The sequence below is a fragment of the Pipra filicauda genome, unplaced genomic scaffold (genome assembly GCF_003945595.2).
Source record: "Pipra filicauda isolate LSUMZ 115617 unplaced genomic scaffold, ASM394559v2 scaffold1227_size21636_pilon, whole genome shotgun sequence".
Taxonomy (NCBI): Eukaryota; Metazoa; Chordata; class Aves; order Passeriformes; family Pipridae; genus Pipra; species Pipra filicauda.
Window position 1 is genome coordinate 1 of NW_024103682.1, and position 21635 is coordinate 21635.

At 40.5% G+C, this 21635-nt stretch overlaps 1 protein-coding gene and 1 long non-coding RNA gene across 2 annotated transcripts; both read right to left on the reverse strand.

The window, feature by feature from the left end:
- Positions 1 to 182: 182 nt before the first annotated feature.
- Positions 183 to 2261, reverse strand: LOC120324711. The gene is made up of 3 exons (XR_005566215.1): positions 2233 to 2261; positions 818 to 991; positions 183 to 350 (listed from the first exon to the last, which is right to left on the reverse strand). It is a non-coding gene; the product is annotated as an uncharacterized LOC120324711 (long non-coding RNA).
- A 9111-nt stretch (positions 2262 to 11372) lies between these two features.
- LOC113986455 (complement factor H-like) lies at positions 11373 to 21178 on the reverse strand. The gene is made up of 13 exons (XM_039388561.1): positions 21119 to 21178; positions 20799 to 20981; positions 19941 to 20123; positions 18859 to 19041; positions 17420 to 17599; positions 16806 to 17012; positions 16017 to 16193; positions 15193 to 15369; positions 14014 to 14187; positions 13298 to 13480; positions 12368 to 12568; positions 11895 to 12089; positions 11373 to 11753 (listed from the first exon to the last, which is right to left on the reverse strand). The coding sequence occupies exons 2-13, from the start codon at positions 20872 to 20874 to the stop codon at positions 11737 to 11739; spliced, it is 1953 nt and encodes a 650-aa protein (XP_039244495.1). The 5' UTR covers positions 20875 to 20981; positions 21119 to 21178; the 3' UTR covers positions 11373 to 11736.
- Between the last annotated feature and the right edge of the window lie 457 nt (positions 21179 to 21635).

Genomic DNA, 21635 nt, shown 5'->3' on the forward strand with positions numbered 1-21635 from the left:
CCGACCTCAGCAGCACAGGGACACGAGAGCTGTGGAGGACAGGTGAGACAATCACAGCACTGCCTTTCCATTGTACAGCACCTTGACTTAGAGTTACTAAGCAGTGGTGAGGGGTCATGTGAGGATGTGTTTACTGCTTTTAGACAGAAACCTCAACAAAATACAAGCACACTCACTTTCAGGGATACATCTGGGAGGAGGGAACCAGCCATTCTCTGTGCAGGTGACGACTTGATGCACAGCATGGTAATCAGGGTTGCAGGTGTATGTAGTTCTTTCACCTTGTTTGTAAAGACCCGTCCTGCCTCTTGGGAAATAACCATTTATCAGCTGGCTGGCATAACATATGTCTAAAGAAGAAAGGAAGTCCATTATTCTAAAGAAGAATGAAGTACATTTTTCTAAAGAAGAAAGGAAGTACATCTTTTTAAAGAAGAAAGGAAGCACATTTAGGAACAGTAATTTCTACGGCAAGAACTGAGGTAAAAAATTCTTAGGAAGACAGTTATTAAAAAAACAGGCCTACACCCCTGGTCAGGAGAGGAAAGAAGTTCCAAATAAAGAATCCTATTTGTCTCTATTTTGGTCATATTTAAAGAAAGTTCTTGGCTGACTGCCTTGCTTCACAGGCATTTCTTCATAAATTGGGAGTAAATTTGGGCAAATGTACTTTTTCTCATGTAAGAATCACTGAACAGGTCAGTGATTACCATTTACTTAATGCTAAAGAGATCCAAAAAGATAGGTCACCAAGAAGACACTAGGATGTGTTTACTGCTTTTAGACAGAAACCTCAACAAAATACAAGTACACTCACTTTCAGGGATACATCTGGGATGAGGTGACCAGCCATTCCTTCTGCACGTGACGACTTTATGCTCGGCACGGTAATAATTGTTGCAGGCATATGTAGCTGTTTCACCTTCTTTGTAAAAATCCCTCTGGTGTCTTGGGAAATAACCATTTATCAGCTGCCTGGTATAACATTTTTCTAAAGAAGAAAGGAAGTACATTTTTCTAAAGAAGAAAGGTAAGTACATTTAACAACAGTAATCTCTACAGCAAGAACTGAGTTAAAATAATTCTTAGGAAGACAGTTGCTAAGAAACAGGCCTCCAAACACATTTCTGTAGCCTTCCTCCCCAAAAAGACATTTGTGTGCAAACCTGAATGAAACCTTGCTTTATTTCACTGCCCTGAGATTAATGAATCACGTGAACAGAAGGGGAAGTCACTACATAAAGCAAAAAGAGCTGGTCTAGTAACCACAATCTCTTACCTACTGTTCATGTGCACCAGCTCTAGTTTGGTCTGCTTTGTCTCTAAACTGTTGGTGTCTGCACAGAGTGAATTTCAGCATTTGCTTCCTGGAGATTTTATCATCTCTGTGGAAGTGTATCAGCCTCTCAAAGCAGGTCTAGAGATTTTAGCAACAGCTTGGCACACTGGCTCTATGGCCTCCTGCACCCCAAGAGCCCAGACATGGGCTGAAGGAATGTTACAGTGTGTTATTTGAGTAACTGGTCCTTTCCTCCAGGCAGGGCTCCATTCCTTTCCTGCACTGAGCACCACTCCACTGAGGGCATCAAGGAAATTACCAATCTTTTGTAATCCGCTTTCCAGTCCTACCAGTAGGCAGGAACTTTGCTGTGACTGAAGATGTCTGAGAGGACATCTCACCTTGCTGTTTTAAATGTAAGTCTAATTCATTTTAAATCTAAGGAGTGTATCTGGTTCTTTTGCTGATACCACAATCACTTTCAGCTTATTCCAAGAGTGTGACATCTTTTCAGCTCCAAAAGCTTTCCAAAGGGACCAGGCAATGGTTCTCAGAGAGGAACCTCTAGACAAAGTGCCCAAGCCATGGAAGGGAGAATATATTGACAAAGAGTAGAAACTCTCTGTTTGTATGTGCAGCTGTGTGTCCAGAGGAAAGTATATGCTTGCATGCTACCCAGAAGCCAGAGAAGATTTCCCATATATTTCTTAATCTCATGAATAGTTTCAAGAGTAAAAAATCTCCCAAATCCAAAAGCATCATTTCAGCCTTACTCATTTCAGAGCATCCCCAGCTCTGCAGAGAGGATGACAGTCTGGATGCAGTTCCAGGGGTCAGCTAAAGCAGTCCGACTCTAAGAAACTGTTTTGTCTTGTGTTCCATCAGAACAATTTCTGTTGCACAGACCTCTGATAATTATAACAGAATTGAGCATATGTTGGAAATGCACTTACTCAGGCATTTTGGCGCTGGAGACCAGCCCCTTATAGAACACGTACTTCGACCCCAGGTATTTCCGTTGAGGGGTAAATAATCTTGGAAACAGTAGTAGTCAACAATCTGACCAACTCTCTTCGGAAAGTGAGAGCGGATGTCATATTTTAACCTGCCGTTTTCTATAACTGGGTAGTCACACGATTTTGCTTGAAATAGAATTTAAGAGCAACAATGTCAACACATGCATGATAAAAAGCTCAGCACACAATTAATTCAGATTCAGCCTCATCATCTGGGTGTTTTCAGAAACAGACAGAACCAGGACTGCCCACCCTGGCACACCCCTCAGGAGTGTGGGAACAATCGCACTGTGCTTCTGGTGTCTTTGGCAGTGCTTATAGCTCTGTCATTTCCCCCAATTCCATTGCAATCAAATTCTGTCAACTCTCCTCTCACCTTTACATTGCCTAAACTTTCTCTCCAGGCTCAGATCACTTGATATTCCAAAACTTCTTTTCTCTTATCTATGAGATTACGAATTACAACAAATGAGCCTGAATCAATTTAATGAAGGAATTCCTCAACAGCTTGAGAATGAGAAAAGCCAGACTAAAGCAGAAAGAAACAAATGTTGGGAAGCTGTTAATGAAAGACTAAATGATGTTGTTAAGAAACAATTTTTTTAGTTGTTTATAATTATTGAACTAATTTCAGTGACTAATTTTCCGTGCCTGGGTGACTGAAACGTACTCATTTGGAAGGCTGAAGCTTTACCCAGAGTAACAGAGCCTGAACAGTCTAGCCAATTAGACGCAATGAAGTCTGGTTTCCATCTGAACATGAAAGGTGAGAATTCATCAAGAATAAATAAAACAACCCCTGGGAAATGAAGCCTTGGAAAAGAAATGAAATCTCTGTATAGAAAATAAATGGGAGAAGAATTCTCCAGCAGGGAAGGAAAGTCCTTGGTGAGTACATTCATTACGCAGCAGAGACCTGGCACAGAAGTCCTCTCTCCAGTTAGCTGTAAGGCCAAAGGTTTGAGAAAGCAGCAGTACTCTCACTGAAGCTTTCCTACAGGTTGTCCAGGTGCTTCTTGAAAACAGGACTACAGGAAAAATAACTAGAATCCTTTTTCATGTGAGGGATGCAGAGTTACAGCTTCCTGAATTACACTGCACAGATCCCAACCACAGACTAGGTAGCTTGGATTTGTGACACAAAGTGAGCAGGAAAAACGCTCATTCTTCCACATCAAAATGTGGAAAGTGATTTTTATATATATTTATATTTTTATATATATTTTTATATTTATATTTCTGTTGTGCAGAATGGGGCCTCAGCTCCTCTGTGTTTACATAAAAAAAAAAAGCATGAAAGATGATCTTAGTTTCTTCATCATTACTAAGAAATGCTTCCATCTGTGTTTTATAACAACTCTCTCTGTTCTTTCCCACTCCTGCCCTGATATTGATGGTATGCATTACCATCGAGTCTCAGATTATATTGATTTATTTATTTATTTACTACTACAGTTAATTATTATATTTTTAAATGCAGTTTCTCAGTAGCTTGAGATGAAGAAATTTACTGACAGGATGTACTTCAAAACTATATGAATTACATCATGCACTCACCATATGTACTCACCAACACTGGAAGGGTTTTATTTCTAGATTTGAAAGCATACATTAAATGCATACCTTCAAATCCTTCAGCGAGAGACAAGGAGATCTGGAATAATTCACTCAGGATTTGCATGTGACTTGACCTCAGTTACAAATAGATCAAGCTGCTTTCTTACCATCATTGTGCTGGTAGCAACTTCCACAAAGTCAAGCACAAGCTACAAATCCAAGTAGAAGTGTTTTTCCGTCCTTGTGCAAAAATTCAGCTCTTGGAACAACTCACACAGACTTCCAATATGGAGCTGGAACTAAGAATCCTGCATGACCCATGGTAATAATTGTCCTGGATAAATCAAATTTTGCTACATTCACATTCCTTTGCAATCTCCCTGACCTAAATAAAGCACTGTGAAAACATAGTGCAAATTAAGGCAAATTTTTAGTTTAAGTTCCAGGACTTTTCTGGACTTCTTTGCAAACAAATTAGACTTTATTAGTTGCTTGGAGGCAGTATTTTTTCTAAGAATATTTAATTAAGGTAAGCTATTCCTTTAATTTCCTGATTTTTTTCAATTTTTAAAAGTAAAATTGATTGGATTATTTTGATTAATAAGGTCTTCATAGTTTTCACTGAAAATTAGAACCAATTTGAACCAAGCAAAGACACAGTAGCTCAAAACCACACAGCACCCTTTCCTCAACAGCCTGTGCAAAGCAAAAAAAAAATGAAATTACTGAGGATAGATTAAACAATATAAACACAAAAAAAGAAAAATAATTTCGGTAGAGAAACAAAAAGCATCAGAGACTTGTGAAAAGATACACAGTATATTAGCTACCTATTTAAACATGTACGAAAGCATACTTGTATACATCTATCTCATTTCATAGGTTAAAAACACCCTATCTCACAGATTATTCCAGACAGAAAGAAATGCACATTTATAGATTATTTTCTATCTTATTCTACTAAATGTTTACTGGTTGTAGAAGTTAGAATAATTAACAAACATAAGTAAAAAAAAATTAGTCATCTGGCTCTAGTTTATAGTGATAAGAATGTTTAAAATTTGAGCATCAGATTAATAACAGCAGTTGTTATCCAAATCAATAGGTGAAGTAATACCTATGATAAGATATGAAATACTAAAGGTGTTAAATACTGCCAGAAGAAATCTCAGTCACTGTTGTCAGAAGTTCATTAGAAAGGCTACAATGCCTCTACATATTGTTTTAAATACCATCTTCACATACACTTTAAGAAAGAGTTCTGATTTTTTTTCTATATTAAAGTTTACCTCTTTGTGCAGTACAACACGTCCAACATAAGAGCAGAGCTGCATAGCCCAGGAACAACATTCTAGAGATTCAGAAACTCATCCAAACACATTCAGTATTGGACCCTACTGTTTTGGAGTAGTTTGTGTTATTTCCACTCCTGTTTTACTCACTAACTGCTCCAGAGACTGATCTTACAAACCATTTATACTCTGATTTCAGCAGTCATTTCCACGAAACCTCTTGCAACACACAAGTATTTCTTCCCCCCCCCCCCCAAACCTTGCTAAAGGAATAAACAAATAAAAGCCTGGCAATTTAGATTGACACATTCCTTTCCTGCAATCTCCTTGTTTTTTCAACATGCTTTTTTCTTTTTCTCTTTTTTTCCTTCTGATTTATCCCCTACATACTCATATAAGGTTATTTTTTGGTATCTAAAAGCAGTTGAACAAATAAATTACTTTGCGGTTCTTTGTATGTTGTGTGTGTAAAAATGAACTTCTCTACACATATAATTCAAGATCTATGTTAAAAACAATCAAAATAAAAGGCAGACAAAAATATAAAGTGCCTTACTGTCACTCATTCTTTCTTACATAAAATAACCAACTGCCCAGAGCAAAGGAAATATACTTGATCAAATTCTTGATTAAAGAAACGTACGTGAAGCTGAAGCACTTGTTTCAGTTTCACATGAGAAATAAGATGGAGAAGATGTGAATAAATTGCAAGATAGAGAATGAACTTTCCAAAGAGAAATATAAAGATTATGCAAAAAGAAGCAACAGTGTTATTAATAGTTTCATGATATGTCTTGGCTTTATAAGTGCACTCCATTGGAAATGTAGATCATATGAAGAGAATTATTTGAGACTGAGAATTCAGGGAAAAATATGTAACAGAACAAAAGGGCCCATATGAGATGGACATAAAACAGTTGCAGACCAGGTACCCCACAGTGGTGATGTCTGACTGGCATGGAGTATACACAGATCTGTCTGTTATATGTTCCCAAAAAAACACACAACATATCCTTAAAATTACTGGCTTAGTTGGTGTACTGCTCTAGGATAAAAGTAGTGTGTCTACAGAGTAGATCTCAAATCAAACCTGAATTCCAAAGCATTTAAAGCAGTTAAAACTTCTTGTCTTCTTAAAATGCGGCTGGAATTAATTTTTTAACTTGGGCTGTGTTTCTAAGAACTTGGTCTTGCTGAAAACTGGCATTCAGCTGTTTCACCCACAAGAACTCTTCAGACAGCATAATATCTCTTCCTTCCCCTTTCCTAGACAAATGACTCATATATGGAAAATGATCTCTCACCCTGCTCCATGACCCTGTGATGATCAATCTGCATCCATTTTGCAGTTACTGGTGAATACCTGACCACTGAAAAGATATTTTTTGCACCTGTCAAAGTCGAGCTCCAAGAAAACAGCTCCTCACAGAAATTCACTGCCCAAATCTATAGTTCCTTTTGCTCCATGGCACTGAAGCCTGTGCTGCTACTGCAGACAGATGTGCTCAGACAGCACCAGGACAGTCCCACTTGTCCCTCTGCACCAATCTTACCACATTACCATAGGTATTCATATGCTTCTGTACCTGTGCAAAATCTTGCAGCAGCCTGCACTGGTGAGGAACTTAGGATGGTTTAACCTTCCCTGTCACAGCAGCACAGTGACACTGCTGCTTTCCAATTCCTTAACTCATATGGGAAGCTCAGAGAGCTGGAAAAACATTGAATCAGCATAAAAAGGCTTGGATTTCAACCCAGACACAGTGGCTCAAACCAGTTAGCTGTAAAAAGCCATGTTGCAGGCATGGGTTCTAAAATTTCTGCAATTTTAAATGTTGTATCCTCTGATGTCATGAAGCTCTAACTGCTTCAGGTCTTGTCAAACTGCTTTTGGGTCATTAAACCACTTGCCAAATAATTATGGGCTTGAAACACAGTCAAAGAGAACTTCAGCTACAGCTCAACCACAACTGGAATTGAAATGGTACTTTAACTTTCCTGACTGCTGTCTACAAATACAGGCAATGCTAAAACACTTTGAGCATCAGCATGCAAAACCAGAACTCCTATGAATAAATTTAAGCTAAAAATTAGAAGACTCACCTAACCTAGTGAAGCAATGTTTGTATGGATGTAATGTAGGCCTGTACAAAGAAATCATCTTCAATCACAAATCAAGGGACCAGACTCAGTCCCTTCTGGTCTTGTGTTTGTGATCTTCTTAAACCATTGATTAAACTTACCCTAACTAAATGGAAATAAAATCAGGAACTTAAACTTGCTTTCCTTCCTTACCTCTTCCATGGGCTATCAATTTAAAACTAACATCTTTAATCATGTCTGACTTTGTTTAGTCATCTTCAGCCTCTAACAAAACAGAGTGCATAGGCAAACCGTGCCTCAGGACCTCTAAGGCAGGCAGAAAAAAGCCATCTCTAGAGTACCCTTACTTCCTACTCATAAAAAAAGGCAGAAAAGTAGTTATGCAGCCAAAGACAGCTGGATTTTATCTAAGGAAGCAGAGCTATCGCTTTGAGAACTGGTGTGACCACACTCACATATTGCTGTGGATGCAGCCAGACAGCCAAAATATCACCCCCAGAGAAAATATCACCACGAGAAAAAGTGCACGTCAAGATATAGGAGCATAGGAAAGTACAGGTGGGAATGGACCTCAGGAAGTTATCTTGTCCAATACTCCTGCACAAAGTAGAATCAGTATAAGGTCAGAATAAGTTATTCAAGTTTTTGTTCATTTCTTGCTCAATGTGGAGGCTTAACATCAACATTCAGAGTGTTTGTTCAAACCTGAATAACTTGGAGATCAGTGTTTGGAAGCCATGTTTTGTTAGGAAGACAGATCTGAGGAAGTCAGAGTATTCCATAGGGAACTAATGATGACTAGTAATAGAAGCTTAGTTAGCCACTGCTGAAATGGCATCTCTGACCAGTATAATTTCAGCATGTCCTAACAGCATTCTTCCTGTTACACTTGAGTTTAATGATAACATTAGAGCCCATAGAATTCTAGAACCAGTCACTGTCTTGCCCAAAAATCTTCATGAGAATGTGCTGTCCCACTGTATTAACAGTGAGATTATCTTTTCATCATCAACATTTGCCTTTTCTCCCACTGTCACACAACTTCTATAACTCATAATGGCATTTCACATCATGTAATATCTACAATCACAACATAAAGGTGTGAGAGGGGAAAACTGCACAGTTTACTTAGTTTAAACTAAATCAAAATCAAACCGGCTTATTGATTTATTAATAGAACATAATTAACTGGCAATCAGTGGGATATACATTCAGGTTCCATATCAGCAATGCAACAGACAAGGCACTGTTAATAGACAAAATGCTCATAAGCTCCGAACAAATTTCTAAAGGATCTTTCTTCACTAATCTCCCAAAGTTCTAATGATCCATACACCACCCACCCGTGGTTATACACACAGTCTACCTCTCCCGCATATCTCCTGTAGAAGATGTGGTTTCTTAATGTGTGCCTGTGCTGCACCTTACAATGCTTTCAGATGAATTATCAAATGTGAAATCCCTCCCATTTCTCCTTCTGCCCTACCTTTGCAGCTTTACAGTGACCTTAAAACTTTGTTCTCACTTTGGGCTAGTTCAGACTGTTACTGTTTCTGAAGTATGAAAACACATGTTAAATTAATCAATTCAGGTGGAAAATTTAATGAGGTTCCTAGAAGATACAGTAGAAACACCATTAATTTCCTAAATGATCTGTGATTCATAGATTTCAGAAAAGGACTACAGTAGCCTAACTACTTTGCTTTTATAGCAAAGCTTTATAATATACAGGCTACACCCCACCTCGAATTTTGGCAAGGTTAAAAAACACCCAGGCAGAGAGAGGATACAATGCTTTCTTACAAGAGATAGCCTATTCAAGTGGAGAAGCAGCTGAGAATGAAAGAAAAAAATGGGCAGTATATAAAAAATATTCTAAAGAAGAAAGATGTTGGACTTTTTTTTTTAATTAGACTTTTAGAGAGCTCTGACCCCAGAACACAGCATGGTAAAACTGGTAAGATAATTCACTATTTTATTTATTTCCCATATCAGCCAAAGCAAAGACCAAGTTACCTTTGAACTCTTGCCACACATGTGCATCTGTTTTGCTTCATCTAACAAGCCTTTCTGAGAAGCACATTGTAAATGCAGAATGCAGCAAGCTGTGAAAAAGGATAAGCATCATACTCCACTGATCCCAGAGTTTTACAGGACCTGGGACACTACATTGCAGCTCTGTAAAGAAACAGCAATCACAGAAGATATGCTTAAGAGCTCTGTGCTAAAGAACAAGGGAAGATGCATTGACTGTAACAACAGCAGTGATAATCCGAGTCCTGGATTGGACTACCTGTTGGTGACCTACAGAAATCTTTGCCTCACAGCAGGAAGCCCAGAGCTGGATTCTCAGCAGGGCACATAACAATGTGATACACTCCAGGCTGGCATACTTAAGCTGATACTGTATGTGCCACACCAACTTTTAACTAGCTTTACCTTCTACACAGAAATCCAACTAAACAGAAAATAGAAGGTTTACTCTTCAATCCATGTGTGCCCCTTATTAAATATGTGGTATTTAAACCACATTTAGGAAATAAATTCTTGTTTATCACTTCGCCCCTGATGCAGCAAAATCTGAATCTAAAAAACTGCACCATGTTAAGAGTCTGTATGACTTCATTCTAGGAAGGGAGTGCTACAACTGAAGAGTTTAGGTGAAGATCTAATGATGCTGAAAAACCTCGGTATGAAGAACTGCTCAGAGACTTTTGTATCTTTAAGCAGCAAGGTTTTTGTCCATTCAACGTTGGGAACAAACCAGCTTGTGCTGGACAAACTTGTTTGACTTGAAAGTGCAAAACTAAGCCATTTTATACACTTTGGATACGTGGTTACATCATATTAATAAGTAGGCTAGTCTCTGGGTGGTCTTTCCTGATGTGCGCAGTCTTCTACTGTGGGGGTCTTCTCCTCAAGCCTTCATCCCTCTGGTGGTCGCCATGGACATCTTCCTCAATTTGACCTCTTCAATTAGGTGACCTGAATTCTTCAAGCTTGCAAAATCCTGGCTTCGGGCCTTCTATATCTTATTCAAATGTCTAGTTTACCTAATTTATTACCATGTGCATACAACTCCTTTCCATAATAAGGTCTTTGGTCCAGGGAGCAGAACAGAACATGATATTAACCAGTGCTCCTAAAATTGAGGAGATAACTCCTTTAGGCCTGGCTCCTGTTTCAGTAATCTGCAAAAGCAAATCAAGATAGGCTGCAAAAAATGTAGTAATGTTTATGTTTACTGCAATTGGGGCATGAGGTGATTAGTGTGACAGTCTAGATAAAAGCAGATCTTTAAGGCCAGATCTAAAAACATTATTCACTGTCTGTGATAATTCACTATCAATCAAATCATATTGGCATTATGTGCTTCATCAGTCATGTACAGAATACTTTCTAGAGCATCTCCCACTTTTAGGTATTGCCCACAAAACTCAATCATGTGAATAATCCAACTTCCCTGTGTTTTCATACAAGGCCTGCACCACCTGTTCTGTACAACAACCCCCAACTGACCGAATGCAGAAATTGACCGAACGCTTCCTACACTGCACCGGGATTCCAGAGCTGGCACTGACCAGGTGTGCCCGACTAAAGGTGAGCAAGAGACAGACCCGGCTGTGTCAGATGAGCCACCAGCAGGAACACGGGGGGCTGTGCACAGGCCACCTAAAGCTACCCAAGGTAAAACACCCCATTTTTTCCAATTTCGGGGCCTACAAAAAAGTGCCCCTGAGGAAGCCCCAGGTGATAGAAAAGGAGGCAGCTCCGGGGGCGAGGTGGCTCCCCCAGCCAAGTGCCGCTCGACAAGGTCCTGTGGGTGGGTGGGTGGGTGTGGGCGGTCACTCCCACAGTCAAAATCATGCTCTTCTAGGGGACCTGATTTGTACTCTACTCACTTTCCTCTCTCCCCTCTGAATCATGAACTCCATTAGTACACAGTTACCACAGCAAGGCTGCTGCTGCTTTCCACAAGCACTTTGTCCTTGTTTGTGAAGAGCAGATGGAGCTGTGGGCTCCACTTACTTGCTCCTCCTGATCAGGTACTCAGGACACTCAGCTGTGACCCCAGAGTAGTTTCCAGGCAAGCACATGGAGAAGAAAGTAGGAACAGACAAGTGCTGAGAATCAAATTACTCATGAGCTTTAATTCTTGTCTCAGTATGCCACCAAAGCCAGCCTATTTCAGGACACAATTGTTAATAAAAATAACAGTGAGATCAGTATAGAATGGATAAAATGCAAGCACAGCCATTTGGATGGACAAAATGTAAATACATTTACAAGAATGGATAAAATGTGGATAATATGCAAACACAATCATCCAATCATAAAAATAATATAACAAATTCCAAGGCAGAACATTGGCTAAGCTGCAAACAGAGCACAGCAAAATGGGAAACACCAGGAAAAATTGAGCTCAAATCACTGGGTTGGCTGAGGGCTCTCTTATTTCTGCAGCTGGCCTCCTTCATGCCATTTCCATTCATCCAAACCACGATTCTGTGTAAAGACAAAAAAGGGGGAAAGTCATGAATACCAATCCTCAGGCACCACAGAGGCTCCTCAGAGCAGTGGACAGGCAATTCCATCAAAACTGCCTCCTACAACTCCCACCCTGTGTCCTCAGCACTGTGCACTTACGTTGACAGGTAGGATATGTAATCACTCCATCCAGGCACTGTGCTCTAAATTTCTCAGCTCTTGAAACTGGTTTGTGCCACCATTTGCATTCAAAGAAAATAAAATCCCCAGAGGGATAGGTGGAAGTTCTTGATTGGCGTGACTGTAGTTGAATATTGTTGCTTTCCATATGGTCCGTACTCACTGTACAGCTCCCTGCAAAAAAGGACTTTCATTATTTGCCTGTAGATCTCACACTGGACAACTGATGCTGTGAAACCACTGTGCCCTTTCCCCAGCAGTCTTTCCAGCTCAGGAATGCTGCCCAATGGCTTCTTGCTGCCCCTCCCTGCCTGTAGCTTACAACAGGCTTCTGCACTCTGGCTCCTCCCCAGGCACTTCCCCCGCAAAGGGAAAGGCTTTTTGCTCCCCTTTCAGCACTAAAAATACAACACCACAGCAGCTAATCTGTGGCTGAAGAGGAGATGACTTACTGCCCGGCCTGCATCGTGGGTAATCCAACACTCCCTCCACACACTGGACTTTGAAGTGGGAAGGCTCTTGCTCTTTCACATATCCTGCTTTACAACGAAATTCAATATAGTCACCCGATGTGGAATACAGCTTGGTTTCTCTGGACCATTTCAGCTCAATATTGTTTCTGTCCATATCTTCTTCTGATGCTGTACAGGCCACTTGAAAAATTGAAGAGAAGAGTGTCAGCATTTCATACAGGCACACCACAGGTAACTGTTTTGCCCCTAGAGCCTACAGAAGTTGTTTGCATCAAAAAATCCTTCCAGCTATTTGCTCTCATCCTCTGTTACATGCCACAGAAAAGACATTCACAGCCAGACTAAAAGGGAAAAAAGACCATGGCTGAGATGCCACACAGAGCTGTGGAGAAGCCTTTTCAGGACAGTCACACAGGACAAGAATGGTGCACAGGTGGGGAAGACACCAGGCACCAATGAACTTGACCTCGTGTTTTTTGAGATCCTTCCCTTCTGCTCTGTACTTCTCTAAATTTATTTTCTCATTACCATGTCACAGATGCACGCCTGGATGTCCCCAGAACTGCCACACACTCAGATCACTCCTCCTTGTTCACAGCCTGCTGCCTGTAGCAGCATCCCCAGCTTGGGAGGCCTCAGGAGCTTTGCACAGAGGTGGAGATCCCCTCACAGAGGGGGGTTCAGCCAAAGTCCTCTCCTTGCAGACCTCCTGGCAGCAGAAAGGACTACACGAGCTAACTTTCAGAGAAACTCTTTGGGGATAAAAGAAGGACTCGCTGCTGTTCTGCCCTGCCAGCATCACAGCCCCAGCACAAACGCTGCTGCACAAGTTCTGCCCTTAGAGTCTGAGAAAAAGAAGAGAGGAGCAGTCACACAGCCTTTGGCCACCCAGCACATGCTTCCACGTACCTAGGCAAACAGGGGGGCTTGACCACTGCCCATCAGTACAAGTGATATACTGAGATCCTTTCAAGACATAGAAGCTTGGGCATTTGTATTCCAGAGTTGTACCTTGTTGATATTCTCGCATGGGGAAGGAAAGAAGATCTCCATTTTCAATAGCTGGAGGTGGGCCACATTTCCCACCTTTTCCTGAAAGAAATTGCCCAATCAGAGACAAAAACCACAAGAGTTTAACTGCCATGGAGGTCTGGTCACAAATGTGACCAGCTACCCCACAGAATATTGGCACTACTCTAAGAGAACCAGAGGAAAGCAGAGAGAAAATCAAATACCTGGCAGGTGAAACAGAGCAAGAGTTTCTCATTTCTCCAGCCCTCGGGCTCACAACTGCCAGTTCACCCCATTTGGCCACAGCTGAAGTGCTTGCAGCTGTCTGCAGGACTTCATCTTGTCCTGCAGAACAGTGTGGCATTTGGCCCTCTTGAGTGAAGCCACCTGGGTCACTCAGCTGGTAAACTCATCTGAACAGATTCCTGGGAAAATTACTTTTTCTTGAGTGTGCCATATACATTGCAATTGTGCATGATAAGGGTACTGAAATTTGGAAAAGTAAATCCCTCTGAGTCAGCCTCATTACAGAATCTCTGACAGGCGACTGTATGGAGAGAGAGAGAGAGAGAGAGAGAGAGAGAGAGAGAGAGAGAGAGAGAGAGAGAAATTACCTTTGCACTTCGGCAGCTCTGTCCAGGTCCCATTCTGGCACACTACAGTGGAAGTCCCAGTCATCTTAAAACCTTGCCAGCAGTCATAGTTAGCAGTCTCCCCAGGGAGATACTTTGTCTTTTTAATATTAATCCTACCACCAGCAATTTCTGGAGGAGGTTCACATGTCACATCTGAAAAGAGACACGACTACAGTCACCTTTGCAGTTGTTGAGATGTTCATCTAAACAACCAAAAGTTAAAGGAATCAATCTGGTTACAATTTCTGTACAGATTTTCTGTCTCAGGTGGGTCACACCATGGAGAAAGCAATGAGGTGTGACAGTGGCAGCAGAAAATGATCTGGGACTCTCAGGAGATGGGCAGGGTCAATAAGAGTTTCTAGAAAAAGCCAATGTTTCTGTAGCTACACTTAATGTCACAGAAGACAGTGCAGCCTTCCCGCATGCCCATGTCCCTCCCTAGGGAGCCCCGGCATTCCTGGAAACCACAGAGGTAACAGCCAAACTGACACTGTGCTGAAGTGCAGAGCTCTGGAGCACTGGCAGCGCTGGAGGAGCTTGTCAGCCTGTGCTGTTCAGGGATGGGGGAATGCAACCAGCTCCAAGGAGCTGTGTGAAAGCCAAGTAGCACTTGTTCACCCTGCAGCCACAGATTTTGGCAGGGCACAGGAGCACAGCTCATCGCCATTCCTTGTCACAGGAACAATCTTTCCAGTTCTATGGCCCTGGCAGACCTTACATGGTTTAGATCTGGGTCTCTGCTGGGATCTGCATTGGTCAGAGGGGAGCCCTGGAGTTTCTTCTCTCCCCTATTGCTGCTTCCATTCAGATACTTCCTGACAGCTTTGAACAGAAGACAGGAGCCCTTACGTGTCTTTCCACTGAAGGTTGTTGAAATGGTGGACACTGGAGCAATACCAATAACATGCAGGAGAATGACAGTACAGCACATTTTTGGCCCTGCTGCTTGAAGATGTTTTTGCTGTTGATGGAAATATTCCCAGTATTTCTAGAAGCATCGAGCTAAATTAAAGTGCTGTGCAAGCAAGCAACAGAAACTACAAAGTTGAGGTACCCAAAGAAAACAAAAGTAGAAAAGGTGAAGTCTTCAGTGTGTTTAGGTAGAGAAACAGTCCCCTCTATGCTAACAGGCAAGGTGAAAGCACAGGTTCCTACCTTTGCACACTGGTGCTTGTGACCATTCACCATTTAAACAAGTGACAAAATTTCCACCTATCATTTGAAAATTGCTTTCACATTGATAATGCACTCTGGCACTGGGCAGATACCTCTCCTGTTGAGTGCCTGCAACATGACCATTGGGGATTTCAGGTACAGGTCCACAGCTAACATCTGAAAAGAGAGGTGCATGTAAAGACTGCAGTACAGCAATATAAGAACCACAGAACATTGCGTTCCAAAGCTCTTGATGAGCAAAAATGGTTTTTGTAATGCAGATCATTTTCTACAGGTAGAAAAAGAAGATAATTTGGTCTTTATTCTGCAATGCTTCACCATGCAATATTATTTTTGCCTAAAGTGACTAAAAAGAGAAAAGAAGTCACAGAGATCAGCCAATTATGCAGACTGGTGCTGTAAGGCATTGTGTACCAATGGGCTGGAGAGTGAGGAGATTTATTTACTATTTGAAGGTAACTGTCAGCAACTGACATTTTTAGTGATGTGAAAATAAGATACATTACCCTACTAGTTTTCTCCTCCTTTGCAGCCAAGATGCATTCCTCCATAACCATCCGCCTGCTTGATTTCAGCAGACAGCTAAGTTTCAGCTACTAGCTTCAGCCCACGAGGAAATGATGGCTTTGCTAATCTACACTGCTTTTTGTTTCTCCAGAGTCAGAAAAATAGGTGTTTTAGCAGCCCATTCAAAGCAAGTCACCTGCTGGCTCTCTTGGCCTGACTCACCTGCATGCCTGAGTTGAAATTCTATTAATTCACATGAAATATTGAGAAGGACTACTTAGAAGTAGAACCTATACCTTCACAGAAGGGCGGTGCTGTCCAGTTTCCTTCTCTGCACAGAATTTCGGGGGAACCAACAATCAGGAACCCTGCATCACACTCGTAGCGAATTGTTTCACCAGGCTCATAAGTTTCCTTGGTTCTGCCTTCAAACTGAGCATTGGCAACTTTTGGAATACTTCCACATGACATTTCTGAAAAGATAGCAGAAATCTGATGCTGGTGCTAATGGGATACACATCAAAGGAGTGTACTTTTTCCACCAAACAGATGCTTTAGTGAGCTATTTCTAACATCAGCATAGTCATCTGCTGACTGTGGATTTTATAATTACAGTTAACTAATAATTATATAAAAGATAGCATAGGGAAGATTAAATAAGTTATTCCCCTAAACTGGCACAGATTTCAGTCACCAAAATATTTCGTTCCTGTTTCTAAACATGCCAGAAAATTTGACTACAGGCTTCTGTCCCTTACTGTACTGAAGTGATTTCCACCACTGAGACTCCAAAGCAACTCTTAGTCACTACTGGACTCTCTAGAAAACAGGTCCTTGGATTATAAGGATATGCCTAGGACTCAGCTGGCAGAGATATGAACTGAACAAAGGTTGTAAGAATCTAAAGGAATATTTAAAAACTAAGCTACATTCAGAAAGTCAGTTTTGCACCCAATCAGGATTGCTCTGAAGACATCCATGATGGAAGATAAGATTCCACAGCAAAATAAAGCTTCAGTTTAAAAGTCTTTCCATTTCATTGCTAGATACACTTAAAAAAATAAAAAGGTATTTTTTTATATTACCCAAGCATCCAGGAGCTAAAGTCCATTCTCCCATAGAACAAGTTATCTCAGTAGGTCCATTTAACATGTATCCAGAACGAGAAACATACTTAAATTTAGCACCAGTCAGATAAATTGATTTCCCTTCTATTTCAATTTTTAAGTTTGGATTTTCCAGCCTGGGAGCATCAGCACATTCTACAGGCTGTGGTGGCAAACATGGTCTTTCTAAAAAATGCAGAAAACAAAGATAAACAATAATGCAAGAAAATTAATATTGCAACTGCAACTAAGTAATAAATAATGCTGATTTACAGAATATGGGATACTATTTAGGGCTTCCAGTCAAAACTGAGACTCCAATATGCAATATATTGCACAAACAAATAAGCACACAGCTCTTGAGAGACTACTTGAAAGTTTTATATGCCATCTTAGATCAGTCTGTGTAAATAAAAAGACTGCAGTTACTTAACTACACTTTCTTTAGCAACTTATGTTCTATTGCTTTTCTGCAGTTACCTGTTCACGATCATCTTATGTAAATAACAGCATCCTCCTGCTAATGATGAGTGCAAATGCATAACATGGTTAGTCATAATAAAATAAATAGAAAAAAATATCCCAGTACTGACCCACACACTGAGGTGGTGATTGCCATTTCCCTTCCATGCAGGTTATTTCTTTTGCACCGATGAGCCGGAAACCACTGGCACATGAAAAAGCTATTTTACTCCCATGCCTGTAATTTCTTCCAGCTGTTGTCTGTTGAGCACCAGACACTTGAGGTGGAGGTGGGCACACACCCTCCTCAGCTAAGGACATATATTCATGTTATAATTGAACATAAAGTATAGTAGTTCATCACAGATTAAAACACAAAGAACCAAGAAAACATTGATGTTGGATAACTCTCCAGTAGCTATCTCAAGCTTTAATTAATAAAACGACCATTTTGTTCTGCTTCAGAAACACCAGAGCTGCCTTCAGATGCTCATATGCTTTCAGAGTCATAGAAAAGACTGTCACAGTTGCCCACACCAAGCTAAGCTGGAGCTTCTTTCCCCTTCACACATCTGCACACTCTGATGTGTTAGCCCTGTTCCTCTCTCTATGGTGAACTATTTTAGGAAAATTGAACCAACTTCTGGAATTCTTGTTTTGTTTTTCTTCAGACTTAGTTGATAGAGTTAAATGAGAATCACAAATGGAAGCAAAGAAATAGGCTTCAAATCTGCCACTCAAGGAAAGAAAGGCTCTTCCTGCCACAGGAAAGAAAAGAGGAGGGAAGTAGGCAGATCTAGGAGGGAGATCTGAGGAGACTTGCAGAGCTTGGTTTGTTGCTTCTCTTGTTGTTCCAGAAAACTGAGAAGGTAGAGACAGCTGGTCTTGAAAGGGAATGTTCCCCAGAGGATTGTGTGCTGTGTGCTTCTCCCATTTCCACGCATCTTTTCCCATAAATCTGGTATAGTCAAAGCAGGACATGAGGCAATGATTGTTTTACAGTCCTGCTTTCTATGGGCAATATCCCGCTCTGCCATACATAAAGGCAGTCCTGCAGGCATTCAGCCTCTGGTGTGTGTTATATGAGGGCAGTCTCCTCTAGGTCTGTGCTTTTCAATCAGCCAACTCAGCATTATTCTCATTATTTCACTAGGAAGCAATTGGAAAAAATGGAAGAAAAGAAAAATCAGGAATTGAAAAGCTTTGATTGTTTACAGGAAATAAAGGAACTTTGACTGGAACTTGAGCTATGTGCTCTCTCATTTGCATCAGGGTAAAGTCCTTTTGAAGAACTGAGCTTAAATTTATCATTGCATCTTTTCTCACATCAGAAGTGACAGTGACAACTGTTCCAATTGTCAGACTACAGATCATTGTCTGCCTCACTGAAGTAGTGCTTCTCTAAACCTGGTTAATTGCTCAAATGATGGCCGTGACTACCCTTCAACATATACATAAGCATGTAAGCATTTTTATTTCAGACTATACAGCAACACTAAGAAGCTTTAATAACAATCATTTATCATTCCTACATAAAAAGAAGAAATGGTATGCAAATCTAAAAACATACCTGGACATTCAATCTCTGGTGTCCAATTTCCAGACACACAAGTTGCCTGTTTAATATTTTTGTCAGCTGATGTACATCTGTAACGTATAACTTTATAAAACCCAGTCCTCCTTTTTGACATGGAATGTCCACCAGAGCTTACAAACTCAACACCCACTGGAAGTTCACACTGAGGAGATGGATCTGAAAAAAAATAAACAAAAAGAGCTAAACAAAAAATAGATTCAGTTCAGATAATATGTACTGATGAAGATATCATCAATTTCTTAAGGCATATCCATGTGAAAGTGGGGTTTTATTTACTGTAATTTGAAGTGATGCCTAAGACTCCTAGATTACAGAAACAAAGACTTTTTTTTCCAGCTACCTAAAGCAGAGACTGTTCTCAGTCCCCAAGCAATTTTTTTATGTTGACAGGATCCCTTTTGCTGAGTGCAGCAAATAATAATAATAAAAAAACCTCACCAACGTTTTATTCCCTAAAAGGCTGTGAAATGAGCAAAAAGAGAAGGGGACCTCATCAATATCTACCAGGATCTACCAATATCTGAAGGATATCAGGAGGAGGGAGCCAGGCTCTTCTCAGTGGTGCCAAACAAGAGGACAAGAGGCAATGGGCAGAAACTGATGCACGGGAACTTCCACGTGAACATGAGGAAAAACTTTACTTTGCGGGTGCTTGAGCAGAGATGTTGGACCAGATGGCCCACTGTGGTCCCCTCCAGCCTGACCCATTCTGGGATTCTGTGAAAAGGACTGATGCACATAGAAATGGTGAGGATGGGATAAGCCTAAACACACTGTTGCTATTAACATTAATTCCTTTTATTACTTGATTTTAACGACTATGCAAGTGTCTTTGACCTGCCCATAGTGCTTACAAAGTTGTAGGTGCAGAGTCTTTCCAGGATGAAGAACATGCTGCCATTTAAAAGAGGAGTAAATAAAACCCACTTAGTTTTGATGCATGAAACTGTAATATGTCCAGCTACATACTGATTGCTGAAATCCTTGACATTTTGAACAGAACTATCTCACACTCGCATCTGAAATATTATGAAAATAGTATGGAAAGAGATTACCAGCACAAAGAGGTAAAGGCTTCCATTCTCCATTAAGACATTTTATTTTCATTTGCTTCGAATTGCCAGAGCCTGGTTTACATCCACAAGTTACTTGATCACCATGTGAAAACTGGGTCTGGTCTGCCTGATATAGAGCAACATTCGGAATAGAGGAAGGTGATTCACAGGGCATTTTGTCTTCTGTTGAAAAGAGCAGAAGTATTCCACAATAATATTGGAGTTACATATGAATAGCTGAAAGAACTTAAAAATAACTGTATTTGCATTTGGTGAGCCAAGCCTACTCCCATTAATTGTAACAACTAAACTTGAACACAACTGGAGTATGTGTATATCTTTTAGTCAGTTTACTAAATCCCTCTCTGTCTTTTCCCCTCCTTTTCCAACAGTGTAGCATGACCCACAAGTAGTTTCAGCTAACATTACTTTGCCAAACTGTTGATACACAAACCCTAAAGTGTAAGGAAACCTTCAATTAATCCAAGTCACCTGAATCCTTGATTCTCATCAGTCAAAATTATAATTGATTATGCACCTACACATTTGTAATGTACACTTTCAGTCAGAATTAGTACAAGAACTGAAATCCATTGTAGTGTCCCTTAGAGGACTGCAGTGCTGTCACCTCTGTATGAGAACAGCAGTTCCTGCTTTGGGCTGTCATTGTTCCTGTCACTACCATGCAGTGGTAGCGACAGGAAAAGGTAATGGCTTTTCCTGACTCTTCATTCACAACATGATTTTGAACATAACATATCATATCTGCAAATATGTAATGTTAATTGTGACAATATCTGTGATGTATTAGCTTACAGTGAATTACAGACTTCTCATAAGTAGTGTTAAGTAGTTTACCAATGCAAGAGGGAGGAGGTGACCACTGTCCATCAACACATTCTATTTCCTTTGATCCAACCAATTTAAATTCCATGTTACACTCATACTGCTTTCTGTCCCCATGTTGATACTGTTCCTCAGAGCCACCAGCAATACTTCCATTGGTAATTTCAGGGGGAGGTCCACAGCCTCTGGCCTTCACTGAAATCAAGAGATCAAATCTATGCTCTGAACTCAGTACTTTAAGCACAGTAAAGTACAACATAAAACACATTGAATTTGTTGTTTAAAGTTAAGAAAAATCAGTGGAACAGGTTAAACGGATCATTGATTTATACCTTTGAATATCTGGATTCATGGTGGGCTGGAGATCACAAACAGATATGTGTGCTCCTGGCTCACTCCTCATGTCTCTTACTTCCTTGCACTGTCAGTGCCAGCTATGATAAAAGAAGTGCTTGATAAAACCAGCCCAGTTTTAAGATAAAAAAATGTGTTACAAGGATGGCAACTTCAGTATTCTTAAAAAAAATAAAAATTGACCATTCTGCAAGTAATAACAACCTGTGTTCTAAAAATCACATAGCAAGTGATATATATAGGGCATATTAAAGGATTTCAGTTTGGATGGAGTGAATGGAACTCCTATTAAGGGAATTGATGGAGTGGGAAGAAAGGGAAGTCAGAAATATGAGGTCCCTTCATCCTCTCAAGCTTCATGAAAGCCCATGTGCCTCATGAAAGGGCGTAGCACCAGCACAAGAAACTTTTTTTCAGATGCCAGTAAGCTGTACTCCTCAAAAAGGATAACTACAGAGGTATATATTTTTCCTTTGGCATGAATTTATTCATCCT